Here is a 24359-nt window from a genome sequence, read left to right on the forward strand (position 1 = left end):
TTTTAATTCTGTCTTTGCCAAGATATTCATTTGTTTTTACATGATGGGAATTGGGAGTTCTTCACTTTCTTTTTTGTGCGGTATATGCACGTATGTGACTGTGTGATCACTTTTTCATGTGTGTACAGGACAGACACTGATATCATGTGCCTTCCTCTACCTCCTCCTAATTTTTTTGAGACAGAATCTCTCATTCCTCCTGGAGCACATCAGTTGGCTCAATCACTTGTTCGATGGGCTTCGGGGATCCACCTGTCACCAGCCAGTCTAACCCACCACACTCAGCCTTGGATAAGTGCTTGGTGTTTGAGCTCACTTTCCAGTGCTCGCATGACAAACACTTTGATCTCAGAGTCATCTCTGCAGCCCTACCAAGTTTCTCTATAACACAGCATTATACACATAAAATTTAGTCTAACAACAAACTAGACCATTGATGATCCTATCTTTGATATTGGTTGTATAGTCACATTGGCTTCTCAATTCCTATGTGCCGCATGGCAAACGATCTCTATTTTCCCATAACTGTGCAGTTTTGTTACACTGAGGCAATCAGTTCTCCAGCTTAAATTTTTAAGATTTTCCTTTCTATATAATTTGTTTAATTTTTATGTTATGTCTATTGGGGCTTTTCCTGTGTTCATGTCTGGATGAGATTGTCAGATCCCCTGGAATTTCAGGTATAGACATATGAGTTGCTCTGTGGGTGCTGGGAATGAACCTGTTTTCTTTACCACTGAGCCATCTCGCCAGGTTCTCTAGCTCAAACTTTTATATCCAATTTTTTCTTTTATCCTTTGGCTCGATTAACTGCAAGAAGCCGTTGTTAAGATTTCCCATCAAGATGGGGATGCTGACAAACACTTTGACTTCCAGCACTGGAAGGCAGAGAGAGCCAAGCAGTCTCAGTGAGTTCAAAACCAGTCTTGTCTACAGAGTGAGCTCCACGACAGTCAGGGCTACACAGAAAAACCCTGTTTTGAAAAATAATTCCGTCATATTGCTTTTGGTCATTATGCCTCATCTAATGTTCTAAGCTTTAAGACGTATAGATGATATTTGTGTATTTTTATTCTCAAATTTAAGTTTAATGTTGTTGCAAAAGATGGTTAATTGCCTGTACTAAGTGTGTCCCTTAGCATTTCTTTTGTTAAATAAAATTTATTTAAGGTGAAAATTTTCTTCTAGTCTGAAAATGTCCTTCCATTTTTTTAATTTTGCATCTTTCTTAATTAGAATCGAATCCATATACAATGTAAGCAATGCTGTGAAAACGAATGTTCATTTTGACACTCTAGCTGTGCGTTGACCATCACTTGCACAAGGAAACTTTAACCTCTCCATTGTGCTTGATATATTTGAACTGGTGTAAAATGGTGAATCTTTTAGCACTCAGACAGAATGTGGATTTTTTCATTCTCCCTCAATGTGCCAACATGCTGACGGGTTCATTCACAGAAAGGAAAAAGAGAACACTTCCAGTTTTGCTCTCAGTAAAATTCAAATAGCCTATTCCAAATACTATGTGTCATCGGTATTTTGTGAACTATGAATGTTATTGCATTAAGTTTATCTCTATTATGTTTGATTACATACAAAAATTTTTATACAACTGGATAGATTATTTCTCTGATTTTAGTACAGCTATATCTTTGCTAAGTTTAATTTTTATTATACTTTTATTTTTGAAGATGTGATGCATGTATGAAATTAAGTATGATAACACTTGTTTTAAATTCGTCACATCTTTTTACATACACATAGCAGTTGCTCTGCTGTTTAGGAATTTGCCTATTCCTCAGTATTCAAATTTCCTTTTCTTTTTATTTGTTTTTTCTTTTCTTTCTTTCTTTTTTTTTTTTTTTTTGAGATACGGTTTTTCGGTGTACCACTAACTATCCTGAAACTCGCTTTGTAGACCAAGCTGACCTCAACCTCACTGACATCCACCTGTGTCTGCCTCCCACAGGCTAGGAACAAAGGACTCTGCCAGCCACAATTTGGCAAATTTCATTTTTTCTTTTGAATGTCAAAAATAGTGCATGATAATCTTTTTAGATTCCATTTTCCAAAGACAGCATTTCCTGTGCAAGTCATAGTATAAGTCTGTTTCATCTGGGTTCAGATGACAGCCTGGCATTTTATCCCAGAACTCTTTCTTTGCAGGAACAAATAGTAAAAACATGGCTACTGGAGGGAATTTTCAGGACCATGCTGAGTAACAAAATTATGAAAAGTTAGGGCATTTAAGGGGAGATACAGAGCAAGGAGAAAAGATGAGTAAAAAAAATTTCTGGTGAATGGCGAGGAGAATGACAATCAATCCAGGATATCATTAGGGAAGATGTGAATGAATGTGGCTCAGCAAAAGCCATATAGTACTGTAGAGATGAGATGTGTTTTCAAAGCTTAGAGGAGGGTGGGTGCGGTCTAACTATATAATTTGTGACAGTGGCAAACAATGACAAGTCATGAAAATAGTTGAACACTAATATAAGGCATAATTGGGATTGAGAAAGAACAATATCTCTGTGTAGTGGAATTCATTAAGTAATTTAAATGTTGATCACTCATAATAGAATACCTTGGATATGGTAGGGACTCGAGTCAACACAAAGATTGGTGGTGCATGGAGAAATTCAGAAGGGCACACTGAGAAAAGTCTAATTGACCTTGTCAGAATAAAAGAAACTGCTGAGGAATCCATAGATGTCTGCAAAGAAAAAGGTTTGTATTTCAGGTGACAGAAATAATTGGATCAGTGGAGGAATGGCTCTAAAATTAATATACAGTAAAACTCTCCCAAATGTACTGAACATGGTTGACATTACAACGCTGTCAAATTTAAGGTCAAACTTCATTAGTATCATGTCTTTGCCATTCTCTGTGTAGCTGTGGACCTGAGATCTCTGCTTCTGCAACAGCAAAGCAGAAGAATCTTCTAATGGAAATGTAATTCAAGGGTTGCAAAATATATAACTCTTTGTTACAGTGTGTTATCAGCCAGAATCCGCCTGATTGTGTCAATGACCAAATGTCACAGGAAACACACTTTTGTGAAGATTGCTCAACACTGTGGGATACAGTCTCACCCTTGCTGTCACTGTCTGCATATCAGCAGCTCAGCTCTAAGATGTCAGCGAAATAGACAAATGAAAAGAAATGCTTCAGGACATGCTGGTTACCCTGTAAGGTGAAATGAGAGGCAGAGTCCCACATGGAAAGTCTGAGCATTTACTCATCACTAAGATACAGAAACATATCTTCAGCCAAAACACTGACATTCAAGTACACATGTTACTATATATGTGTTAGAAACAAATATTGTTATAAACATGGAAACAATATCAACTGATGAATGAAAAATCCTGGGGCTTGGAGGGATGGTTTCACAGTTAAAGACTGTTGGTTGCTTTTCCAGAGTGCCAGGGTTTGAATCTCTGGCAAGCATATAGTGCATAGACATACAGGCAAAGTGCCCATACACAAAAATATGTAACTTTTATAATTCTTATAACATGCAAATTTGGCTTTCACCTAGGTCAAAACATCCTTCAGCCTGACATAACAGTGTTCAGGGTATCCCGTGGATTCGACTGCCTACTTTCCAACACTTTATTCTGTCCTCTAAGATGGTCAAGAATACCTGGAACACAGTTGCTAAGAGGTCATCTGTGGACCTAACCTCCAAAGTATTTGGACACATCTTCAGGCGGTGGGGCACAGGCCTCTAACTCCAGCACTTAAGTGACAAAGATAGGAGGACCTCTGTGAGGTCAAGACCAGCCTGGGATACAGAGCAAGTTCCAAAACAGCCAGTGATACTTGGAAAAACCCTGTCCAAAAAGACAAAAAAGAAAAGAAAGGAGTTGGACATTTCATAATTTATCAGCTCTGCTCCTGAGCTGGCAATCATCAATTTTCCCACAATTGCCGTTTCAAAAATAGATTTATGATACAGTCCATTTATCTGTCACTCCAGGCCTAACACATCTGACGAACATCATGCTTATAAGTAATGTCATCTTGGTGGTCTTTCTCATATCTCAGTTATGCGTTGGTGTCATAGGAAACACATCACTGTTCATTTTATACATTTACATTTTCTTCTTTAAGCCTCATTTTAAGAAGTTGATAGATCTGTTTTTTCTGCACCTGACAATAGTTAATATGGTGACGATCGTGTTCATTTTGATACCGGATATTGTATCATCCTTTGGAGTACCCAATTTTCTGGATGATGTCGGCTGTAAGGTTGTTTTATGTATATACAGAATTTCCCGCGGTCTGTCCATCAGTACCACCTGTATTCTAAGCACATTTCAAGCTGTCACCGTGACTCCCAGTAATTCTCAGTGGGCTTGGCTTAAGCACAAACTATCAATGTGGACGTTTTCTTTTTTACTTTGCTCCTGGCTCATTAACCTGGCCATCTATGGATATATGGTTGAAATGGTAATAGCCAAAACTAATTCTACTCAAGATGGATGTGTATATTTACATGCTTACTGTCAAAGCAAGAATTTTGGGAACCAAAATTCAGGACCATTTATAACCATCATATTTATATACGATTTCTTTTATGTGGCCATCATGATGTGGACCAGCCTCTACATGGTAATTCTCCTCTACAGACACCGCAAGAGAGCCCAGTATCTCCGCAGCCCAAGCCTCTCCAGCCAGCAATCTCCTGAGCTCAGAGCCACTCACAGCATCTTGCTGCTGGTGAGCTGTTTTGTGATCTTGTATTGGTTAAACAACTTGATCACCCTTTATGGGTTTTTTGCACAAACAAAAATTCTAAATTTGGAGGGAATTAATGCATTTTGGGCAGCATGCTATCCAACTATCTGCCCTTTTTTAATAATGAAGAATAATAAACTTATTTTGCACTTCACTTCTTCCTTTTCGGCACCGAGAATGGCCTGTTTTCAACGTGCACATCGTGGATGAACTGAAACCCACACTTTCTCATCGTTTGAACACTTCTTAATGATTCCCATGAGAATGAAGAATTTGAATGTGGACCTCAAATACCTGACATGACCTAGTTATAACTCAGATATTCCGAAAGCTATTAAAATTCAGGGAGCTAACATTTTCCTTGAATACAACTCTGTTTTCATAATTTTGATAATTCCAACATTTACTACCGACTCAAGTTATGACACTTTGGGAAAAATAAATTCATTTTAAGTATTTTGAATAATAGTCTACTTCTCAATTTTTCTCTATTAAAATACTTCTAATCAAAAATTTAAAAAACCCTTTGGAGCTTGGGTTGTATTTTGTGGAGTGTTCTGTCCTAAGGAATGTCTTAACCATTGAACAAATGAATTTCCCTATCTTAACTGTTACCTACCTAAGGTACTGCTGCAGGTGGGACTCTTTAGTGTTATAACTGACAGGTATACAATGGATGTCCTAGTACCATCGCTGTCTTAATTTACTGTTTCAGTATGTTCTTAATTATATCTTTTATTCTTGAAATTATGATATAACTGCAGCATTTCTCTCCATTCTTTTCTGCCCTTCAAACCCTCCTGTATATGCCTCTTCTTTTTTTCTCTCAAATTCAAGGCCTATTTTACATTAATTATTGTTACATACATGTGTGTATATTTGTGTGTGTGTATTGTGTCCCTAAATACATAAATACTACCTGCTCAGTCGCTATAATGTTACATGTATGTATGTACTCGGGGCTGACCACTTAGTATTGGATAACCAATTGGTGTGCTCTTTCCTGGGGATGACTATTTCTCCCACTCTTGACTTTCCTTAGTTGTGTACAGTTCTTTGTGTAGGATGCAGGCCTCCTAAATGTAGTCCTCACACAGCATCAATGAAATTTCTCTTTGCAACAATGGAGATAGTTATAGAAAACCACAACCAATCGAAATGCAGAATAGTGAAGCCCAGTCCCAGTGGCTGTATGTGCAATACAGGTTCTCCACCTAAGGCTCAAAGAACAGTGATGAAGGCAGGACAGAATGTTTAAGGAGCCTGTGGATGAAGAAATCAGCTTTGGGATTGTATCACCTGGAAATATCAGAAGTTGCACCCATGGAGTATCACCAACCTTGCTGTTTAATATTTGTTGTATGTATTTGTTTTTTAAAAAAATTTAATTGAAATAGAATTACATCACTTTCTCACTGCCTTTTCTCCTTCCATCCCCTCCCAACTACCTTCTCTCAAACCCTTTCTTCTCATATCCTCCCATATACACTCTCAAATTGTTAACCGATTTTTTATTATTGTTACATACACATATATGCATATATATTCATACACAAATAGATATAAATACAATGTGATAGAGCTGTTTATGTTGTTTCTATAATATTTCAGTCTTAACCATTCTGTATTGGACCACAATGAAGGGGATTCGTCCCTAGGTGAGAATAATTTTGTCCATAGGGACAAAAGCACACAGGTCACCACAACAGACATCCTACATATAAACCCACAAAGAAACAACCACTTGACTCACAAGAAGCCAAAAATACAGTGTAGAAAGAAACAACCTCGGCCGGGCGGTGGTGGCGCACGCCTTTAATCCCAGCACTTGGGAGGCAGAGGCAGGCGGATCTCTGTGAGTTCGAGACCAGCCTGGTCTACAAGAGCTAGTTCCAGGACAGGCTCCAAAACCACAGAGAAACCCTGTCTCCCAAAACCAAAAAAAAAAAGAAAGAAAGAAAGAAACAACCTCTTTGACAATAATTAAATAAAGACTGATGATCAATGGGTGGAGAAAAAATGTTGCATCCAAAAATCATCCCCAATTAGATTTTAAAGCTTGATACAGGACCCCATATTCTAAAACCATTATAAGAAAAATAAGGGAAAACACTGCAGGATGTAGACACAGGAAATGCTTTCTGAATAAGACTCCAGGCCCTTGACATCCAATGTCAGCCATTGACAAACGTGATCGCAGATAAGTAAACGAATTCTTGACAGCAAAGGAAAGTAAATGAAGAGATAGCACACAGAATGGGACAAAACCTTTGCTAGCTATACAACTGATAGAGGATGTATAAAGAATAAACCAAGTTTAAAAAGCTCTTAAATAGGGGGCTGGAGAGATGGCTCAGTGGTTAAGAGCATTGCCTGCTCTTCCAAAGGTCATGAGTTCAATTCCAAGCAACCACATGGTGGCTCACAACCATCTGTAACAAGGTCTGCTGCCCTCTTCTGGCCTGCAAACACACACAGAAAGAATACTGTATACATAATGAATAAATAAATATTTTAAAAAAAAAAAGCTCTTAAATAAAGATATCAAACAACCCAACCAAGGAATGAGCTACAGAAATGAACAGACAGATCTGAAAACACAGAAAACAAAAGGTCAATGAGCAGCAGGCCAGTGCTGGCCCACACCTTTAATCCCAGTACTCTACATGCAGAGGAAAGCAGATCTCTCTGAGTTTGAGTCCACTGGTCTACAGAGTGAGTTTCAGAGCATCCAGTAGTACACAAAGAAATCCTGTCTCATAATAATAATAATAATAATGAGCCAATGAGCATATGTAACAATAATAACTGAAGAAGGCAAGATCATGAGTCTCAGATGGAGCTGGAGAGGAACATAAAAAGTGTTGGAGGGGAAAGAGGAAGGGCAGAAATGATGTAAATACAACACTCAAGTAGAAAATTCTAGGCAGAGATGAGGGGAGGATCTGAGATGAGTTGAGGGAAGAGAAAACATGATCAAAATGTAGTGGATGAAAAAACTGAATTAAAAAGTCTGTTTATTGTATACTTTTTACATGCATATGTATACTTAGATGCATTAGCCATCAAGTAAATGCAAAACTTTAGTGAAATTCCATCTTACACCAGTCAGAATGACGTCACTTTCTTCCTCCCTTTCCTCCTTCCAGACCCTCCCAGCTGCTCTTCCTCAGACCCCTCCCGTGACCTTGAACTCTCAAGTTTATAGTTTCTTTTTCTTTATTATTATCACATAAATATGTGTGTATGTATGCACAAATACACAAGTGTGTGTGCCATCGGTACTTATATATATGGGAATATATACACACACACAACATGCAGACAGCCCAACCCCAGGAAGAAAACTACAGAAACTGATCACAGCTTGGAAAAAGATAGCTACCTTTACCCAGGTATGAAGCCCCTCCCCCATAATGGGTTGTCCAATGAAGAATGGCCAGTCCTGAAACCATACACAGAAATAATAAACAACCCTTAAAATAAAAACTAAAAACTAAATAAAGAAAAATGACCTACTTTGTGATCCAACTGTAACATTCTTTGATATTTATCCAAAGGGCTCCACATAAACATAGATCATAAAATGTTTTCTGAAGCTGGGCACGGTGGCACACACCTTTAATCCAGGAATTCTGGAGGCTGAGGCATACAGATCTCTGTGAGTTCGAGGCCTGCCTAGTATAGAGAATGGGTTCCAGGACAACCAAATGTACACAGAGAAACCCTGTCTAGAAAAACGTAGATAAATAGATAATAGATAGATAGTTAGATAAATAGATAATAGATAGATAGATAGATAGTAGATAGTAGATAGATAAACAGTTAGAGATGATGAGAGAGAGAGAGAGAGAGAGAGAGAGAGAGAGAGAGAGAGAGAGAGAGAGAGAGAGAGAGAGAGTGCTTTGTGAAGAAGCATGAGGCCCTGAGTGGGATCTATATCTCCCAGGTAAAGACCAGGGCACAGGTTCATGTGTTTGTGGCTGTGGCAATAGGAATGTGAAGACATCAGGATTTCTGATCCTCCCGTGCAGTCAGCAGAACTGCACTGATGATACCCATGTGCCATAGGAGACCTCGTCTCTAAAGGGAAGAGTGAAGGAGGCTCATTAAGGATACAAAGCTGGATAATAAGGATGAGCTCTGTGGGTGCTGACCCCTAGAAGTGAAATGGCTGTTGAAAATATGAACTCACAGCAGCTGTGATGACCTTCACAAAAACAAAACAATTAAAAATTCCAGCATGGGGGGCTGGAGAGACGACCCAGGGCTTAAGAGTGCTGCCTGATCTTCCAGAGATCCTGATTCAATTCCCAACCACCATGGTAGCTTACTGCCATCTATAATGAGATCTGGTGCCCTTTTCTGGCCTACAGCCGTACATGCAGGCAAAATATGGTATATGTGATAAAGAAATTTGGGGGGAAAAATCTAGCATAGTGTCAATCATGAGTCCTACCCTTTAATAATAAGCTACTGATAGTTGGTGGCTTCTAATAGAGATAGACAAACATTATTCTTTATAATTGTGGCCCTAGTGAGTTGACCATTCTCCAGTGGACGTCCACACACCCAGGAGTTTATAAACAACACAAATTGCAACCATCCAATATTTTAAGAGAACCTGAACTTGTAAGGAGTGAGTGAAAGATCTGGGAGGAGTTAGAGGAAGATTGAGGAATGAGGGGCTGGAGCCATAACTCAGTGGTTAAGAGCGCTGGCTGTTCTTCCAGAAGACCTAGGTTCAATTCCCAGCACCTACAAGGGAGCTCACAACGGTCTCTATCTACTCTTCCAGAACACCCGACACCCTCACACAGACATAGATGCAGGCTAAACACCAATGTACATAAAATACAAGTAAATAACTTCTTTTAAAAAGTGAAGAATGAAGATAATCACAATACAATATATGAATGTTTCATCATAGATCCTTCATTGAGTAACTGATGGGACCAGATGCAGAGATCCACAACCAAACATAAGGCAGAGCTCTATGAATCATGTCAAAGAGAGGGATGATGGACTACATGAGCAAGGAATGTCAAGATCATAATGGGGAAATCCACAGAAATAGCTGATCCAAACTCATGGGAACTCACGAACTCTACACAGACAGCTGTGGAGCCTCCATAGGATGGAACTAGATCCTCTGCATGTAGGAGACAGTTGTATAGCTTGGTCAGTCTGGGGGGCCCCCGGCAGTGAGACCAGGGTCTATCCCTGGCACACAAGCTAGCCTTTTGGAACACATTCCCAATGGTGGGATGCCATGCTCAGCCTTAAAGGGGGCAGGACGGAGGCTTGGTCCGGCCTCAAGTTCTGTACCAAGCTTTGTTGACTCTCCCATGGGAGGCCTTACCCTTTGGGAGCAGTGGATGGGACGTTGGCTGGGGGAGGGAAGTGAGGAAGGGTAGGAGAAAGGATGGGAGGGAGAACTGTGGTTGGAATATAAAATGAAATTTTAAAACAGAAATAAATTAAATTAAATAAAAGAATTAATAAAAAATATTCTGAGGGCCTTGAGAGATGTCTTACTGGTTAAGGGCACTATTTGCTCCTGCAAAGGATCCCTTTTCAATTCCCAGCACCTAGGAGGTGGCTCACAACTATCTGTTACTCCAGTTTCAGGGGTCTGACCCTCGCCATATAATAATCAAAACACAAAATATACAGGTTAAAGAAAGAATATTAAGAGCTGCAAAGGAAAAAGGTGAAGTTACTTATAAAGGTAAACCTATCAGACTTACACCTGACTTCTCTATGGAAACTATGAAAGCCAGAAGGTCCTGGATAGATGTACTGCAGAAACTAAGAGAACATGGATGCAAGCCCAGACTACTATATCCAGCCAAGCTTTCATTCACTATAAATGGAGAAAACAAAATTTTCCAGGATAAAATCAAATTTAAATAATACATAGCCACAAATCCAGCCTTACAGAAAGTAATGGAAAGAAAATCACAAACCAAGGAGTCCAGCAATGCCCACAATAACTCAGACATCTAGTGACCCTTCACCAGCACATCTCGAAGAAGGGAAACACACAAACTATACTATCAAAAATATGACCGGAGGGGGCTGGAGAGATGGCTCAGTGGTTAAGAGCACTGACTGCTCCTCCAGAGGACCCGGGTTCAATTCCCAGCACCCACATGGCAGCTCGCAGCTGTCTGTAGCTCCAGTTCAAGAGAATCTGACATTGTTATACCAACATGCATGAAATAAAGTTAAATAAAGTTTTTAAAAAAAATATGACCGGAGTTAACAGCCACTGGTCATTAATATCACTTAATATCAATGGACTGCACTCACCTATAAAAAGGCACAGGCTAAGAGATTGGATACAAAAACAGGATCCAACATTTTGCTGTTTACAAGAAACACACCTCAACCACAAAGACAGGCATCTACTCAGAGTAAAGGGCTGGGAAAAGGCTTATCAAGCAAATGGACCTAAGAAACAAGCAGGTGTGGCCATACTAATTTCTAACAAAGTTGACTTCAAACTAAAATCAATCAGAAGAGATGGAGAGGGACATTTTCTACTCATAACAGGAACAATTCATCAGGATGAAGTCTCAATCCTGAATATATATGCCCCTAATATAAAAGCACCCACTTATGTAAAAGAAACATTACTAAAACTCAAGGCAGTCATCAAACCACACACTAATAGGAGGAGACTTCAACACTCCCATCTCAGCAATGGACAGGTCAATCAGACAGAAACCTAACAGGGAAATAAGAGAATTAATGGAGGTAATGAATCAAAGGGACTTAACAAACATCTATAGAACACTCCACCCAAATAGGAAAGAATATACCTTCTTCTCTGCAGCTCATGGAACCTTCTCGAAAATTGACCAAATGCTCGGTAACAAAGCAAACTCCCACAGGTACAAAAAAATATTAGTAACCACCTGTGTCTTATGGGATCACCATGGATTAAAGTTAGAATTCAACAGGCATGCAGCAGCGGGGACCGGCGGGCAGGGACTGGAGCGCAGACACATGCGGTGGATGCGGGATAGTCAAAGCATGAAACAGTGAAGCCCACACTGAGAGCAGATCGCCCCACTACAATTAAATCAAGTAGGTTTTTTGAGGGCTGGCCTGCAGAGTGATAGGCCTTTTATTGGCGAGGTCCACTGGCTAACAAGGAGCCTGGTCCTGTCCCTGAAGACTCCTCTGAGTGGGGAGAGTGTTCTTGGCCCATGGCGGGACACAGGAAATGGAGCAGGGACATTCCCCGACCCCCTTGACCCCTCGGTTAGTCTGTGAGGACTGGTCCCCTCTGCTGGGGCTGCTCCTCCTCCGCTGCAACCTCTCTCTCCCTGGCCCATCCCAGCTTGCGCCCAGAGGCCTCCTTCACTCTCCCTCCCTTCCACGGTGCCGCGAAATCACCCAGTTTAGCCTGTTTGGGCACTGGGGTGGGAGCTCGGGGCAGAGGGCAGTGGGAGTTTCTTTGTTCTGGTGGCTGACCTGCAGAGTAATAGGCCTTTTGTTGGGGAGGTCCCTGGAGAACAGGGAGCCTGGTCCTGTTCCTGAAGACCCATATGAGTGGTGAGAGGGATCTTGGCCTGCGGCAAGAGCCAGGAAACTGAGCGAGAGCATTTTGTAAGCGGGGCGCATGGCCAGCAGGGAAACATGATCCTGTTTTAGAAGACCCAGTAGATAGCATCGATAGGAGGAGATGGGCAGGTGCCAAGGCAAGAATTCACCCAACAATCTGGAAAACAACATGAAAACACCAGAACCCAATGATCTTACAACAGAAGGACATGAACACCCTAACACAGAAGAAGTGGAAAAAATTGACTATGAAAGCAATAGAGTCCCTGAACAATCGCAGTGGGTTTTTGATCCTACTGCACGTACGGGCTTTGGGGGAGCCTAGGCAGTTTGGATGCTCACCTTAGGAGACCTGGATAGAGGTGGGCGGTCCTTGGGCTTCCCATAGGTCAGGGAACCCTGATTGCTCTTCGAGCAGATGAGGGAGGGTGACTTGATCGGGGGAGGGGGAGGAAAAGAGGAGGCGGTTGCGGGGAGGAGGCAGAAATCCTTAATAAATAAATAAATTTAAAAAAAAAGAAATGAGTAAATACGTAAATGATACCCTGGGAAACCAAGAAAAAATGATCAAACAGGTAATGGAAACAGTTCAAGAATTTAAAACTGAAATGGAAGCAAGGAAGAAAACACAAACTGAGGACCGGCTAGGCATGGAAAATCTAGGTCAACGAGCAGAGCCTACAGAAACAAGCATAATCAATAGAATACAAGAGATAGAGGAAAGAATCTCAGATTCTGAGGACACCATAGAGAAAATAAATGCACTGATCAAAGAAAACAACAAAGCCAACAAATTCTTATCACAAAACATTCAGGAAATATGGGACACAATAAAAAGACCAAACCTAAGAATAATGGGGATAGAAGAAGGAGAAGAATCACAGCTCAACGGTCCAGAAAATATTTTCAACAAAATTATGGAATAAAACTTTCCCAACATAAAGAAAGATATTCCTTTGGATATTCAAGAAGCATACAGAACACCAAACAGACTGGATCAAAGAAAAATCCCCTCGCCATATAATAATTAAAAAACAAAATATACAGATTAAAAAAAAGAATATTAAGAGCTGCAAAGGAAAAAGGCCAAGTAATTTATGAAGGTAAACCGATCAGACATATACCTGACTTCTCTATGGAAACCATGAAAGCCAGAAGGTCCTGGATAGAGGTACTGCAGAAGCTAAGAGACCAATGATGCAAACCCAAAACGACTATGCCCAGCCAAGCTATCATTCATTATCAATGGAGAAAACAAGACATTCCAGGATAAGAACAAATTTAAACAATACGTAGCCACAAATCCAGCCCTACAGAAAATAATAGAAAGAAAATCACAACCCAAGGAATCCAACATTGGCAACACTGCCTTCATTAACTCAGGCATCTAGCGACCTTTCACCAGCACAACTCAAAGAAGGGAGACACACAAACTCTACTACCAAAAACAATAAGAATAACTGGAGTAAAGAACCACTGGTCATTAATATCATTTAATATCAATGGTCTCAATTCACCTATAAAAAGGCACAGGCTAAGATATTGGATACGAAAACAGGATCCAACATTCTGCTTTTTGCAAGAAACACATCTTAACCACACAGACAGGCATCTACTCAGAGTAAAGGGTTGGGAAAAGGTTTTTCAAGCAAATGATCCTAAGAAAAAAACAGGTGTGGCCATACTAATTTCTAACAAATCTGACTTCAAACTAAAATCAAACAGAAGAGATCGAGATGGAAACCTTATACTCATAACAGGAACAATTCATCAGGATGAAGTCTCAATCCTGAATATTTATGCCCCTAATATAAGAGCACCCACTTATGTAAAAGAAATATTACTAGAATTCAAGGCAGACAACAAACCATACAACTAGTAGTAGGAGACTTCAACACACCTTTCTCACCAATGGACAGGTCAATCAGACAGAAGCCTAATAGAGAATTAAGAGAATTGTTGGAGGTAATGAAGCAAATGGACTTAACAAACATCTATAGAACATTCCACCCAAATAGGAAGGAATACACCTTCTTCTCTGCAGCTCATGGAACCTTCTCAAAAATTGACCACATACTTGGAAACAAAGGAAACCTCCACAGATACAAAAAAATATCAGTGTCCACCTGTGTCTTATAAGATCACCACGGATTAAAGTTAGAAGGCAACAACAATGCTTCCCCCAGAAAGCCTACAAACTCATGGAAGCTGAACAGTCAACTACTGAACCACACCTGAGTCAAAAAAGAAATTAAGAAAGAAATTAAAGTCTTCCCTGAATTTAATGAAAATAAAGAGACAACATACTCAAAACTATGGGACACGATGAAAGCAGTGCTAAGAGGAAAGTTCATAGCACTAAGTGCCCACTTAAAGAAAACAGAGAAACCATACATTGGGGACTTAACAGCACACCTGAAAGTTCTAGAAAAAAAAGAAGCAGAAGCGCCCAAGAGGAATAGAAGACTGAAAATAATCAAACTGAGGGCAGAAATCAACAAAATAGAAACACAGAAAACAGTCCAAAGAATCAATGAAACAAAAAGTTGGTTCTTAGAGAAAATCAACGAGATAGACAAACCCCTACCCAAACTAATTAAACGACAGAGAGAGAACACGCAAATAAATAAGATCAGAAATGAAAAGGGGGACATAACCAAAGACACAGAGGAAATTCAGAAAATCATTAGCTCTTACTACAAAAGCCTGTATGCACCAAAACTGGAAAATGCAAAGGAAATGGATATTTTTTTAGATAAGTACCACATACCAAAGTTAAACCAGGACCAGGTGAATGATCTATTAGTCGCGAAGAATTAGAAGCTGTTATCAAAAACCTCCCTACCAAAAAAAAGCCCAGGACCAGATGGTTTCACTGCAGAATTCTACCAGAACTTCCAAGAAGACCTAATACCTATACTCCTTAATGTATTTCACAATATAGAAACAGAAGAGTCATTGCCAAATTCCTTTTATGAAGCTACAGTTACCCTGATACCAAAACCACACAAAGACCCAACAAAGAAAGAGAATTAGAGGCCTATCTCACTCATGAACATCGACGCAAAAATCCTCAACAAAATACTGGCAAACCGAATCCAAGAACACATTAGAAAAATTATCCATTATGATCAAGTAGGCTTCATCCCAGGGATGCAGGGCTGGTTCAACATACAAAAATCTATCAATGTAATCCACCATATAAATAAACTGAAAGAAAAAAAACTATATGATCATTTCATTAGATGCTGAAAAAGCATTTGACAAAATTCAACACCCCTTTATGATAAAGGTCTTGGAGAGACTAGGGATACAAAGGTCATACCTAAATATAATAAAAGCTATTTACAGCAAGCCGACAGCTAACATCAAATTAAACGGAGAAAAACTCAAAGCCATCCCACTAAAATCAGGAACACTACAAGGCTTGTCCACTCTCTCCATACCTCTTCAATATAGTGCTTGAAGTTCTAGCAATAGCAATAAGACAACATCAGGGGATCAAGGGGATTCGAATTGGAAAGGAAGAAGTTAAACTTCCGTTATTTGCAGATGATATGATAGTGTACATAAGCAACCCCAAAAACTCTACCAAAGAACCATTTCCTAGATCTTGTTCCATTCCCAGCATAGAGGAAGCATCCTCTCTACACACTGAAGACACAGAGCAGAGGCTTCCATGGTACCTCGCAAAAGGAGGTGTTGAGCATCTGCCTCCCTTCCTGCTCCCACATGCCACTCAAGCTCCTTCAGTTCCACGGGGCAGCAACAAGACCTGAACACAAACAAGTAGACACAGTGTTCTCAAAAATGTGTGAACACCCAAAGTAACCATTAGGGACGCTGCTTTCTGACACGGTGTTGGTTCAAGAAGTTGAGAGATGGCCAGGTGCAATGCCTCCTCCCAAGCCTAGCCACCAAAGCTTGATCCCCAGAAGCCATGCTGGAAGGAAAGACTCGGCTTCCACAAGTTGTCCTCTGACCTCCACATGCACGTCACGTCACAGCCACACGTGTACACAGAAAAATACACTGTTTTTAGTTTCAGTGTTTTGAGGCAGGGTCTCCTGTGTAACCTTAGCTGGTCTAGAACTCATCCTGTGCATGCAGCTGGCCTCTAACAGAGATCCAGGCGCCTGCCTCTGCCTCTCAATGGCTGGGATTAAGGTCATGTGCTACCACATTTAGCCAGCAAACAGTAATTTTTAAAAATCATCGTCAGCAGAAGCTAGACGTGATGTAATCCAAGCACTCCGTAGGGTGAGGTTGCAGAATCGTAAGTTCAAGTCCAGCCTGGACTACATAGTGAGTTCCAAGCCAGTCAGGGCTACATAGTGAAATTCTGTCTCAAAACAAAGACATAGAACCATACATTTATTGTCTAAGTATACATTTGATTTTTTGTTTGTTTTTTGTTTTGTTTTTTGAGACAGGGTTTCACTGCGTGTAGCTCTGACTGTCCTGGAACTCACTTTGTGTACCGTGCATACTACTACGTGTACTATGGTACTATGCCTGTATTGTGGAGCATGCACTACAGGACCATTCGTGAGCCGGGCAAGGGCCTGGAGATTTAAAGACACAAAGACACACAGATAGAGACACGGGTCATCCTTGAAACAAGAATGTACCAGAGCCACTTATATAGGGATCCTTAACTGATAGCCACTCGCCAGCCAAACCCACCAGAAACTACTCCCCTGCCATCAGGAACTCCTGAGGGTCTCGTGCTCAGAGTAGCTACAAACACAGGAAAACAAGTTGTTTTGCTCAGAGCAGCTACAAGCAGAGCAGGTTGTTTACAGGAAATTCAGGGTCTGGGTCCATAGCCCCCAACAGCTTTGCAGACCAGGCCGGCCTCGATCTTTTGATCTCACAAATATCTACTGCCTCTACCTCCCATGTGCTGAAACTAAAGGCGTGGCCACCACTGCCTGGCAATTTTGTTATTTTTTAAAAAAATAAAATTTAAAACCTAAAGGATCAAAGGAAAAACATAGAACAGAACACTTGGGAAGAGAAGATGAATTCATGATATTGAAGTTGGGAGATGGTGGCACACACCTTTAATACCAGTACTCAGGAGGCAGAGGCAGGTGGATCTTTGTGAGTTTGAGGCCAGCCTGGTCTACAGAGATAGTTCCAGGACAGCTAGGGCTACATAGAGAAACCCTGTCTCCGGAGAAAGAAAAAAAAAGATGATATTGAGAAAACAGGGAAGGTGATAGAAAGAGAGAAAGGAAGGGGGAAAGACAGAAAGAAAGAGAAAACGAGAGAACCTATTATAAGTTAGGAGCTACATTAAGTATCCTGAACACTGGAAAACAGAACATTCCTGTTGAGACCAAGCTGGGGCAGGAGGCTGCCCTTTCGTCACTACGATGACAGATCCTGAGACTCGGGGAAGAGTTTGCATTCAGAACGGCAGCCCTTCACATACATGCATCCCGTCAGGATCAGACAGAGACATGGGGATTCCTCAAGCTGCAACCCCACCACCCTCTCCCTTCCCATCCTCACAGCTTCTCAAGACATGCTCCTTTGGCCTAATCCCTCTCAGCAGCCTCTTGGTGCCAGCCCCAGGCAGAGCTGGCTGGCTACAGTATAAGGCTAAAGGGACAAAGCCTGGCTCTGGGTAGTACGTCTGCTCAGGCTTATAAATCTTCAACTGCACCCTTGCCTATGGACTTGAACCTCAGTAATCAACAAGCACGGGAGTCAGATATGAAGTGCACAGCAGCTGTCTGTGGCCAGTGATGATGGGACCGGAACTCCAGAGTAAAGCTCCCAGGTGGCTGTCACTATGTCACCTGCAGACACAGTGACATTATCTGTAAGGAGAGTCTGGGGTGTTTCCAGAAGAGAAGCACTCAGGGGCCGGTGCAAGGATTCAGTAGCAGCTGATGGTGATTAAGGGAGGGGGGCCAGAGAGAGCTCAGGAACAAACAGGATGTTTGGCAGAAAATGCAAGCTATCCTCAATATGAGCCCCAGGAGGAGAGGTAGACCTGTGGCCCTATCTGAGGTGAGTAATATTTTTTCCATGTTTTCCTAGGAATAATGTCACATAACACGCCATAGAATGCACATGGAATCTGAGGATGAGTTCAAAGGTCGTGAACTAACTTACCTGGTAGTGGAAATGTCAAACCATCTGTGCTAGCTAGTTTTCTGTTAGCATAAAATAGTCATCTGAAAAGAGAAAACCTCCAAAGAGAAAATGCCTCTGCAAGACTGGGCGGTAGGGCGTTTTTCTTAGTGATTGATGGAGGAGCCCATTGTGGGTGGTGCTACTCATGGACTTTCTGTCCTGGGTTCTATAAGAAATCAGGCTGAGCAAGCCATGTAGAGCCAGCCTCTGTATCAGCTCCTGCATATAACATCAGGTGTTGTATAGGACTCCTGGAGAGTTTTCTCATTTGCTTGTGCGTACACATACACAACATACACAGATAGGTAAGCCCACTACAGATCAAAGAATGAAGTCCAACTTAGTGAACCGTGAATTTTATTGGAGTTACTCACAGGAGCAGAAATTACTCAAAGACAGCTGTATCACCAAAGCCCATCCCAGCATGTGTGACAGTTCACAAAGCCAGGAACCTGCAAATAACCACACATACACACAGCCTGCAAATAATTCAACAGGTTGGAGTGTCCGTTCCAAGTGCCTCAGTTGCTCTAAACCTCTTAAAGGCAGGTGGTCTTGTCTCAGTCTTTGAAGCTCAGTTTACCTAGGAGTTTTCTTTTCTTTGTTTGCATGTTTGTTTTTGCTTATGTTTTTGTTTTGCGAGTCAGGGTTTCACTGTAGTTTTAGAGCCTGTTCTGGAACTAGCACTTGTAGACCAGGCTGGCCTCAAACCCAGGCCAGCCTGAGATCTGCCTGCATCTGCCTCCCAAGTGCTGGGATTAAAGGTGTGCGCCACCACCGCCCAGCTTCCCAGCTTGCTTTTAATCATGGTGTTTCATCATAGTAATAATCATGCTAACTAAGACTACAGCATACTGGTTTTATGTTTATTACTGGCTCCTTTTAGCTAGCCAAGAACTCGAAACACAAAAAGCAGAGCAGAAATATTGTTAAAACCTATATATAGTCTTGGGGCTGAGGATACGGCTTAGTGGGCTGGAGAAATGGCTCAGTGGTTAAGATCATCGCCTGCTCTTCCAAAGGTCCTGAGTTCAATTCCCAGCAACCACATGGTGGCTCACAACCATCTGTAATGAGGTCCGGTGCCCTCTTCTGACCTGCAGGCATACATACAGCAGACAGAATATTGTATACATAATAAATAAATAAATTTATGAAAAAAAAGATACAGCTTAGTAGTTAAAGAGGACTTGCTGCTCTTCCAGAGAGTCTGGATAGTTTCCAGCACCCATATTGGGCTGCTCACAGCCACCTGTAACTTCAGTTCCAAGAGATTCCACTCCTTCTTCTGATTTGTGTGGAAAACTACACATATGTGGTGCTTACAAACATAACAGGAACACACACATCAATCACAAATCTTATATTTTTAAACACAGTCTTGACCAGGATGGTAGCAAATGACTTTAATCTGAGCACTAGGAAGGCAGAGGCAGGTGAATCTCTGTGAGTTCCAGACTAGGCCAATCCACACAGAAAGTTCCAGGCCAGGTCTAGGCAGAGTTACATATGGAGACTCTGTCTCAAAGTGGGGGGAGGGGGGAGAAGTCTTACCAGAAAAGGGGTGAATTGAAAATTGTGGATAAATCAGTGGTTGTAAAACACATTTACTCTATGTTTACTCTGTTAAAGAGAGGTCAAGTAATCCAGGCGGTGGTAGTGCATGACTATCCCAGCATTTGGGAAGCAGAGGCAAGCAGAGTTATGTGAATTTGAAGCCAGTCTGCTCTACAAAGTGAGTTCCACGACAGCCAAAGCTACATAGTGAGATACAGTCTAAGTAGGTGTATGGGGTGGGGGATGAGGTGGGGGGTGGACGACAAGTGTTTCACTAGAACAATATGAATTATGTCTTGAGAGTATCTCAGAAAATGGCCAGACACCACCCATCACTGGCTCAAAAGTATGAAAGGCTGACCCTTTCCTTTGGGAAGGAACTCCCTAGTTGAACAGAGCCACCACCTAGGAAAATGTTTACCCAGGATTCAGTTCAGGATATTCAGCTCCTCCAGTGCTCAAAGGCAGCTACAACCACAGTTCAAGAAGATCATGGCATTGCTCCAGAAGGTACTAGACACATAATATTGGTATTGCAAACATGCAGAATGCAAGTCATGAAGACTCACAACCAGATTTCAAAGGGTGATAGCTTGGGAGTCCAGGCAATCCCTACGTGCATCTCTAGAGAGATTTGCAGGCTTTCAAAGGCAAGACCCTGGGGCTGAAGAGATGGCTCAGGGGTTAAGAGTACTTGTTGGGGCTGGGCGGTGGTGGCGCACGTCTTTAATCCCAGCACTTGGGAGGCAGAGGCAGGCGGATCTCTGTGAGTTCGAGACCAGCCTGGTCTACAAGAGCTAGTTCCAGGACAGGCTCCAAAACCACAGAGAAACCCTGTCTTGAAAAACAAAAAAAAAAAAAAAAGAGTACTTGTTGGGGGTAGAGGAGCTGGAGAGTTGACTCAGTGGTTAAAAGCACTTGTTGTGAAGAACCTGGGCTCAATTCCCAGCACCCACGTGGAGGCACACCACCTCCTCAGGTACCAAGTACGCATGTGGTGCACAAATGTGCATGCACTTGAAACACTCAATCACATAAAAGAGTAAAAATAACTCTTAGGCAGTGGTGGCACACACTTTTAATCTCAGCACTCAAGAGGGAGAGATAGGTGGATCTCTGTGAGTTTGAGGCCAGCCTGGTTTACCTCTACTGTTGCAGGAGGTCCTCCCGCTTCTCCAACCTATAGCTGCTGAGATACCAGCCCATTGGGGCATGGTCTCTCTCCCTTTAAAAAAGGGGCCACTTCCCTCTCCTCTCTCTCTTCACTTCCTGCTCCGCAGGCAACTAGACTCCCTTCCTGGTTGCGCAGAGGGCTGGGACGGTGATCTGTAAGTTTTTTTCCCCTTTAAATAAATACCACCCTATTAATCATAATTCCAAACTGGTGTGGCGTTGTTTGTGACTTACGCCTTCACCTCTACCTCCTGAGTGCTGGGATTAAAGGCGTATGCTATCACCACCCAACTAAGAAAAAAAAAGTACAAGGCTGAAAAAATGATTCAGTGGTTAAGAGCACTGACTGTTCTTTTAAAGGAACCAGGTTCAATTCTCAGCACCCACATGGTAGCTCATAACTGTCTATAACTCCAATTCCAGGGGATCGGTCATCCTCAGACATACACGTAGGCAAAACGACAATATACATAATAAATAAATAAATAAACAAACAAACAAATAAATAAATAAATCTTTTTTTTTAAGTACTTCCTCTTGTAAAGAACCCGGGTTTAGTTCCTAGCACTCACATGTTGGTTCACAAGTATCCATAGCTCAAGTGCCAGGGGATCCTCTCACCTCTGAGGGCCTCTTGACCCCCTAAGGCACCAGGCTCTCAAGGTTACACATAAGCTCGCATACACATTAAATAAATGTGTCTAAAACAATCAAAAACAATTGAGGCTGTAAGTACTGTTAAAAAGAAAGAAGCCAGAACTCAAGAAGTAGTTTGCTATATTGGTCCTCAGCCTTTGTATCCAAAGGCTAGAGACTCAAGTGCTATAGGGTTGAGGTTTTTTTTTTTTTTTTAAATATTTATTTATTTATTATGTATACAATATTCTGTCTGTGTGCATGTCTGCAGGCCGGAAGAGGGCACCAGACCTCTTTACAGATGGCTGTGAGCCACCATGTGGTTGCTGGGAATTGAACTCAGGACCTTTGGAAGAGCAGGCAATGCTCTTAACCACTGAGCCATCTCTCCAGCCCCCTAGGGTTGAGGTTTTATACATTTTTGTCGCCTATATGCATTTTGATTGGACGCTTTAAATTACTAGGCAGTAATGGCTGGAATGAGAAAAGAGGGCAAAGAGAGGGGCTACCGGAGAGATGTGATCAGTTTGCTTGGCCACAGGAGGGCACTGAGCAACCCACATGCACATACATGAATCAGGAAACTGTGCTGTATTGTATCTTCTTCATCTTAGAAACTCCTATTCCCCCTACCACACGAGAGCAATGTGTGATGCCCTAAGGGTAAAGACCCCAAGATGTTGGTGATGGCAAGACCACAGCACAAGGCATGACTGCTGAGAAAAGATACAGGCTACCTGGGCTGCAAACAGAAAGACCCTCTGGGTAGGGGCTGCCCAGGACTACTGGAGCTCAGATCAAACCAATGCAAGGCACTGGACATGATGCTACAAGACTTGTTTTTCTTGTCAGGTTCTAACCTCATTCTGTTCCACTGCTTCAGTCCTGTCTGGAGTGGTGTTAATATTCATTACCCAACAACACAGAGGTGAAAGCAAAAGGATCCAGTGTTCAAGGTCATTAGCTATACCAAGCTCTGGAGGCCTACCTGGATTACTGGAGACACTACCAAAACCAAAAGACTGGGCACAGTGGCCATGGCACAAGCCTTTAATCCCATCCCTCGCGAGGACAAGGGATTTTTTAAGTGTGAGGCCACTCTGTTTATATAGGGAGTTCCAGGACAGCACAGTGAGACCCCCTGTCTAAAATAAATACATATAAATTAAAACCACAAGTCTCAAGGATATATGTCAAATTTATGTACCTCCAGGAAACCAGAAAGGTAGCAAGGGTGGTTCCAGGAAGATGAAACAATGAATCTGAAATAAAACAAAAGGCTGGATGTAAGCATACAGAGCTATTTAGCTACCCTCTAGGGCATGCATTGGCAGAACGCATTTGCAACCCATCAGCTTCTTGCAAGTCAGTCTCTACTAGAATAGTGAGTGTGTGGACTTCAATCACAGAAAAGTAAAGAAAGAAAGAAAGAAAGAAAGAAAGAAAGAAAGAAAGAAAGAAAGAAAGAAAGAAAGAAAGAAAGAAAAGGGGGTTAAGGCTGGAGAGATGGCTCAGAGGTTGAGAACTGGGTTCAGTTCCCAGCACCCACATGGTAGCTCACAGTTGTCTGTGACTCCGATTCCAGGGGACCTGACACTCATGCACATAAGATAAAATAATAGTAATAATAATAATAATCTACTACATTTAAATCGTCAGATGTCCCAAAATGAATTTGGTAAATGATGTGAGGAAACTGGACAGCTCTTAGTCATCTTTCTGGAGTATCGTCAATTTTTCTATGAATTTTTTCTTAAAATGCCTCTCCCTCACGCACACACCCAACTCTCTGTCTCCTCTTGTTGCTGTCTTTCTTTCCGTCTTTGAAACCTATCAGTCCGTGTTACTGTATCTCTACTCTCCGTCTTTTCTCCCTGCTTACCTTTCTATTCGTGTCGGTCTCTAGAATCTCGATGTCTCACCTTCCTAATCCCAATCCCTTTCTGTTTCTCTCTTCCTCTCACTTAATTTTCTGACATGCTTCAGGTCCAAATGCTCTGACTCTAATGAATGAAACTCTTCCTTTCATTCAGACCTGTATCCCTGTGTGTGTTCACTTATATTCACTGTTACTCCTTCCTCGCATTCAGTCTCCGCCCTCACAATCTTCGGGCCCTTTCGCCGCTCTTGCTCCCGACTCTGTGTGCGGGTATATCTGCCACCCTAATTAATTCCTACCTTCATAACTATCTCGTTGGGTATTTGGTGTCCCTTGTCCCCTTCCCATTCCCTCACCACAGAACCGGACAGCCTTTCCCAAACCAGGTAGTCGGGGCGTTACCCGGGAAACCACCAGATTTGGTCCCCCGGTTACCATGGAGCTCCGCTCAGTCCCACCCAGGTCCGGTGATGTTGTGCTTGCACACACGGAGTACCCTGCCAACTACGACTCCCAGAAAGCCTCTAGCTGAACGTTTTTCTCAGCAGCTCAAGAGGTAGCCGAGGGGGCGCCCCTCCTGAACCAGGGTTGCCATGGAGATGAGGAGGCTGACGGCTTCCTAGTGAGAACGGTGATTGGTGCAGAA

The 24359-nt window shown here is 41.9% G+C and overlaps 1 protein-coding gene across 1 annotated transcript; it reads left to right on the top strand.

Annotated features, from left to right (window-relative positions):
• Nucleotides 1-233: 233 nt before the first annotated feature.
• On the top strand, nucleotides 234-4953 carry LOC142856453 (vomeronasal type-1 receptor 4-like). Its single transcript, XM_075983953.1, has 2 exons — nucleotides 234-375; nucleotides 3983-4953. Exons 1-2 carry the CDS (start codon nucleotides 234-236, stop codon nucleotides 4951-4953), a joined length of 1113 nt encoding a protein of 370 aa, XP_075840068.1.
• Nucleotides 4954-24359: the final 19406 nt, after the last annotated feature.

The sequence above is a fragment of the Microtus pennsylvanicus genome, chromosome 1 (assembly GCF_037038515.1).
Source record: "Microtus pennsylvanicus isolate mMicPen1 chromosome 1, mMicPen1.hap1, whole genome shotgun sequence".
Classification (NCBI taxonomy): domain Eukaryota; kingdom Metazoa; phylum Chordata; class Mammalia; order Rodentia; family Cricetidae; genus Microtus; species Microtus pennsylvanicus.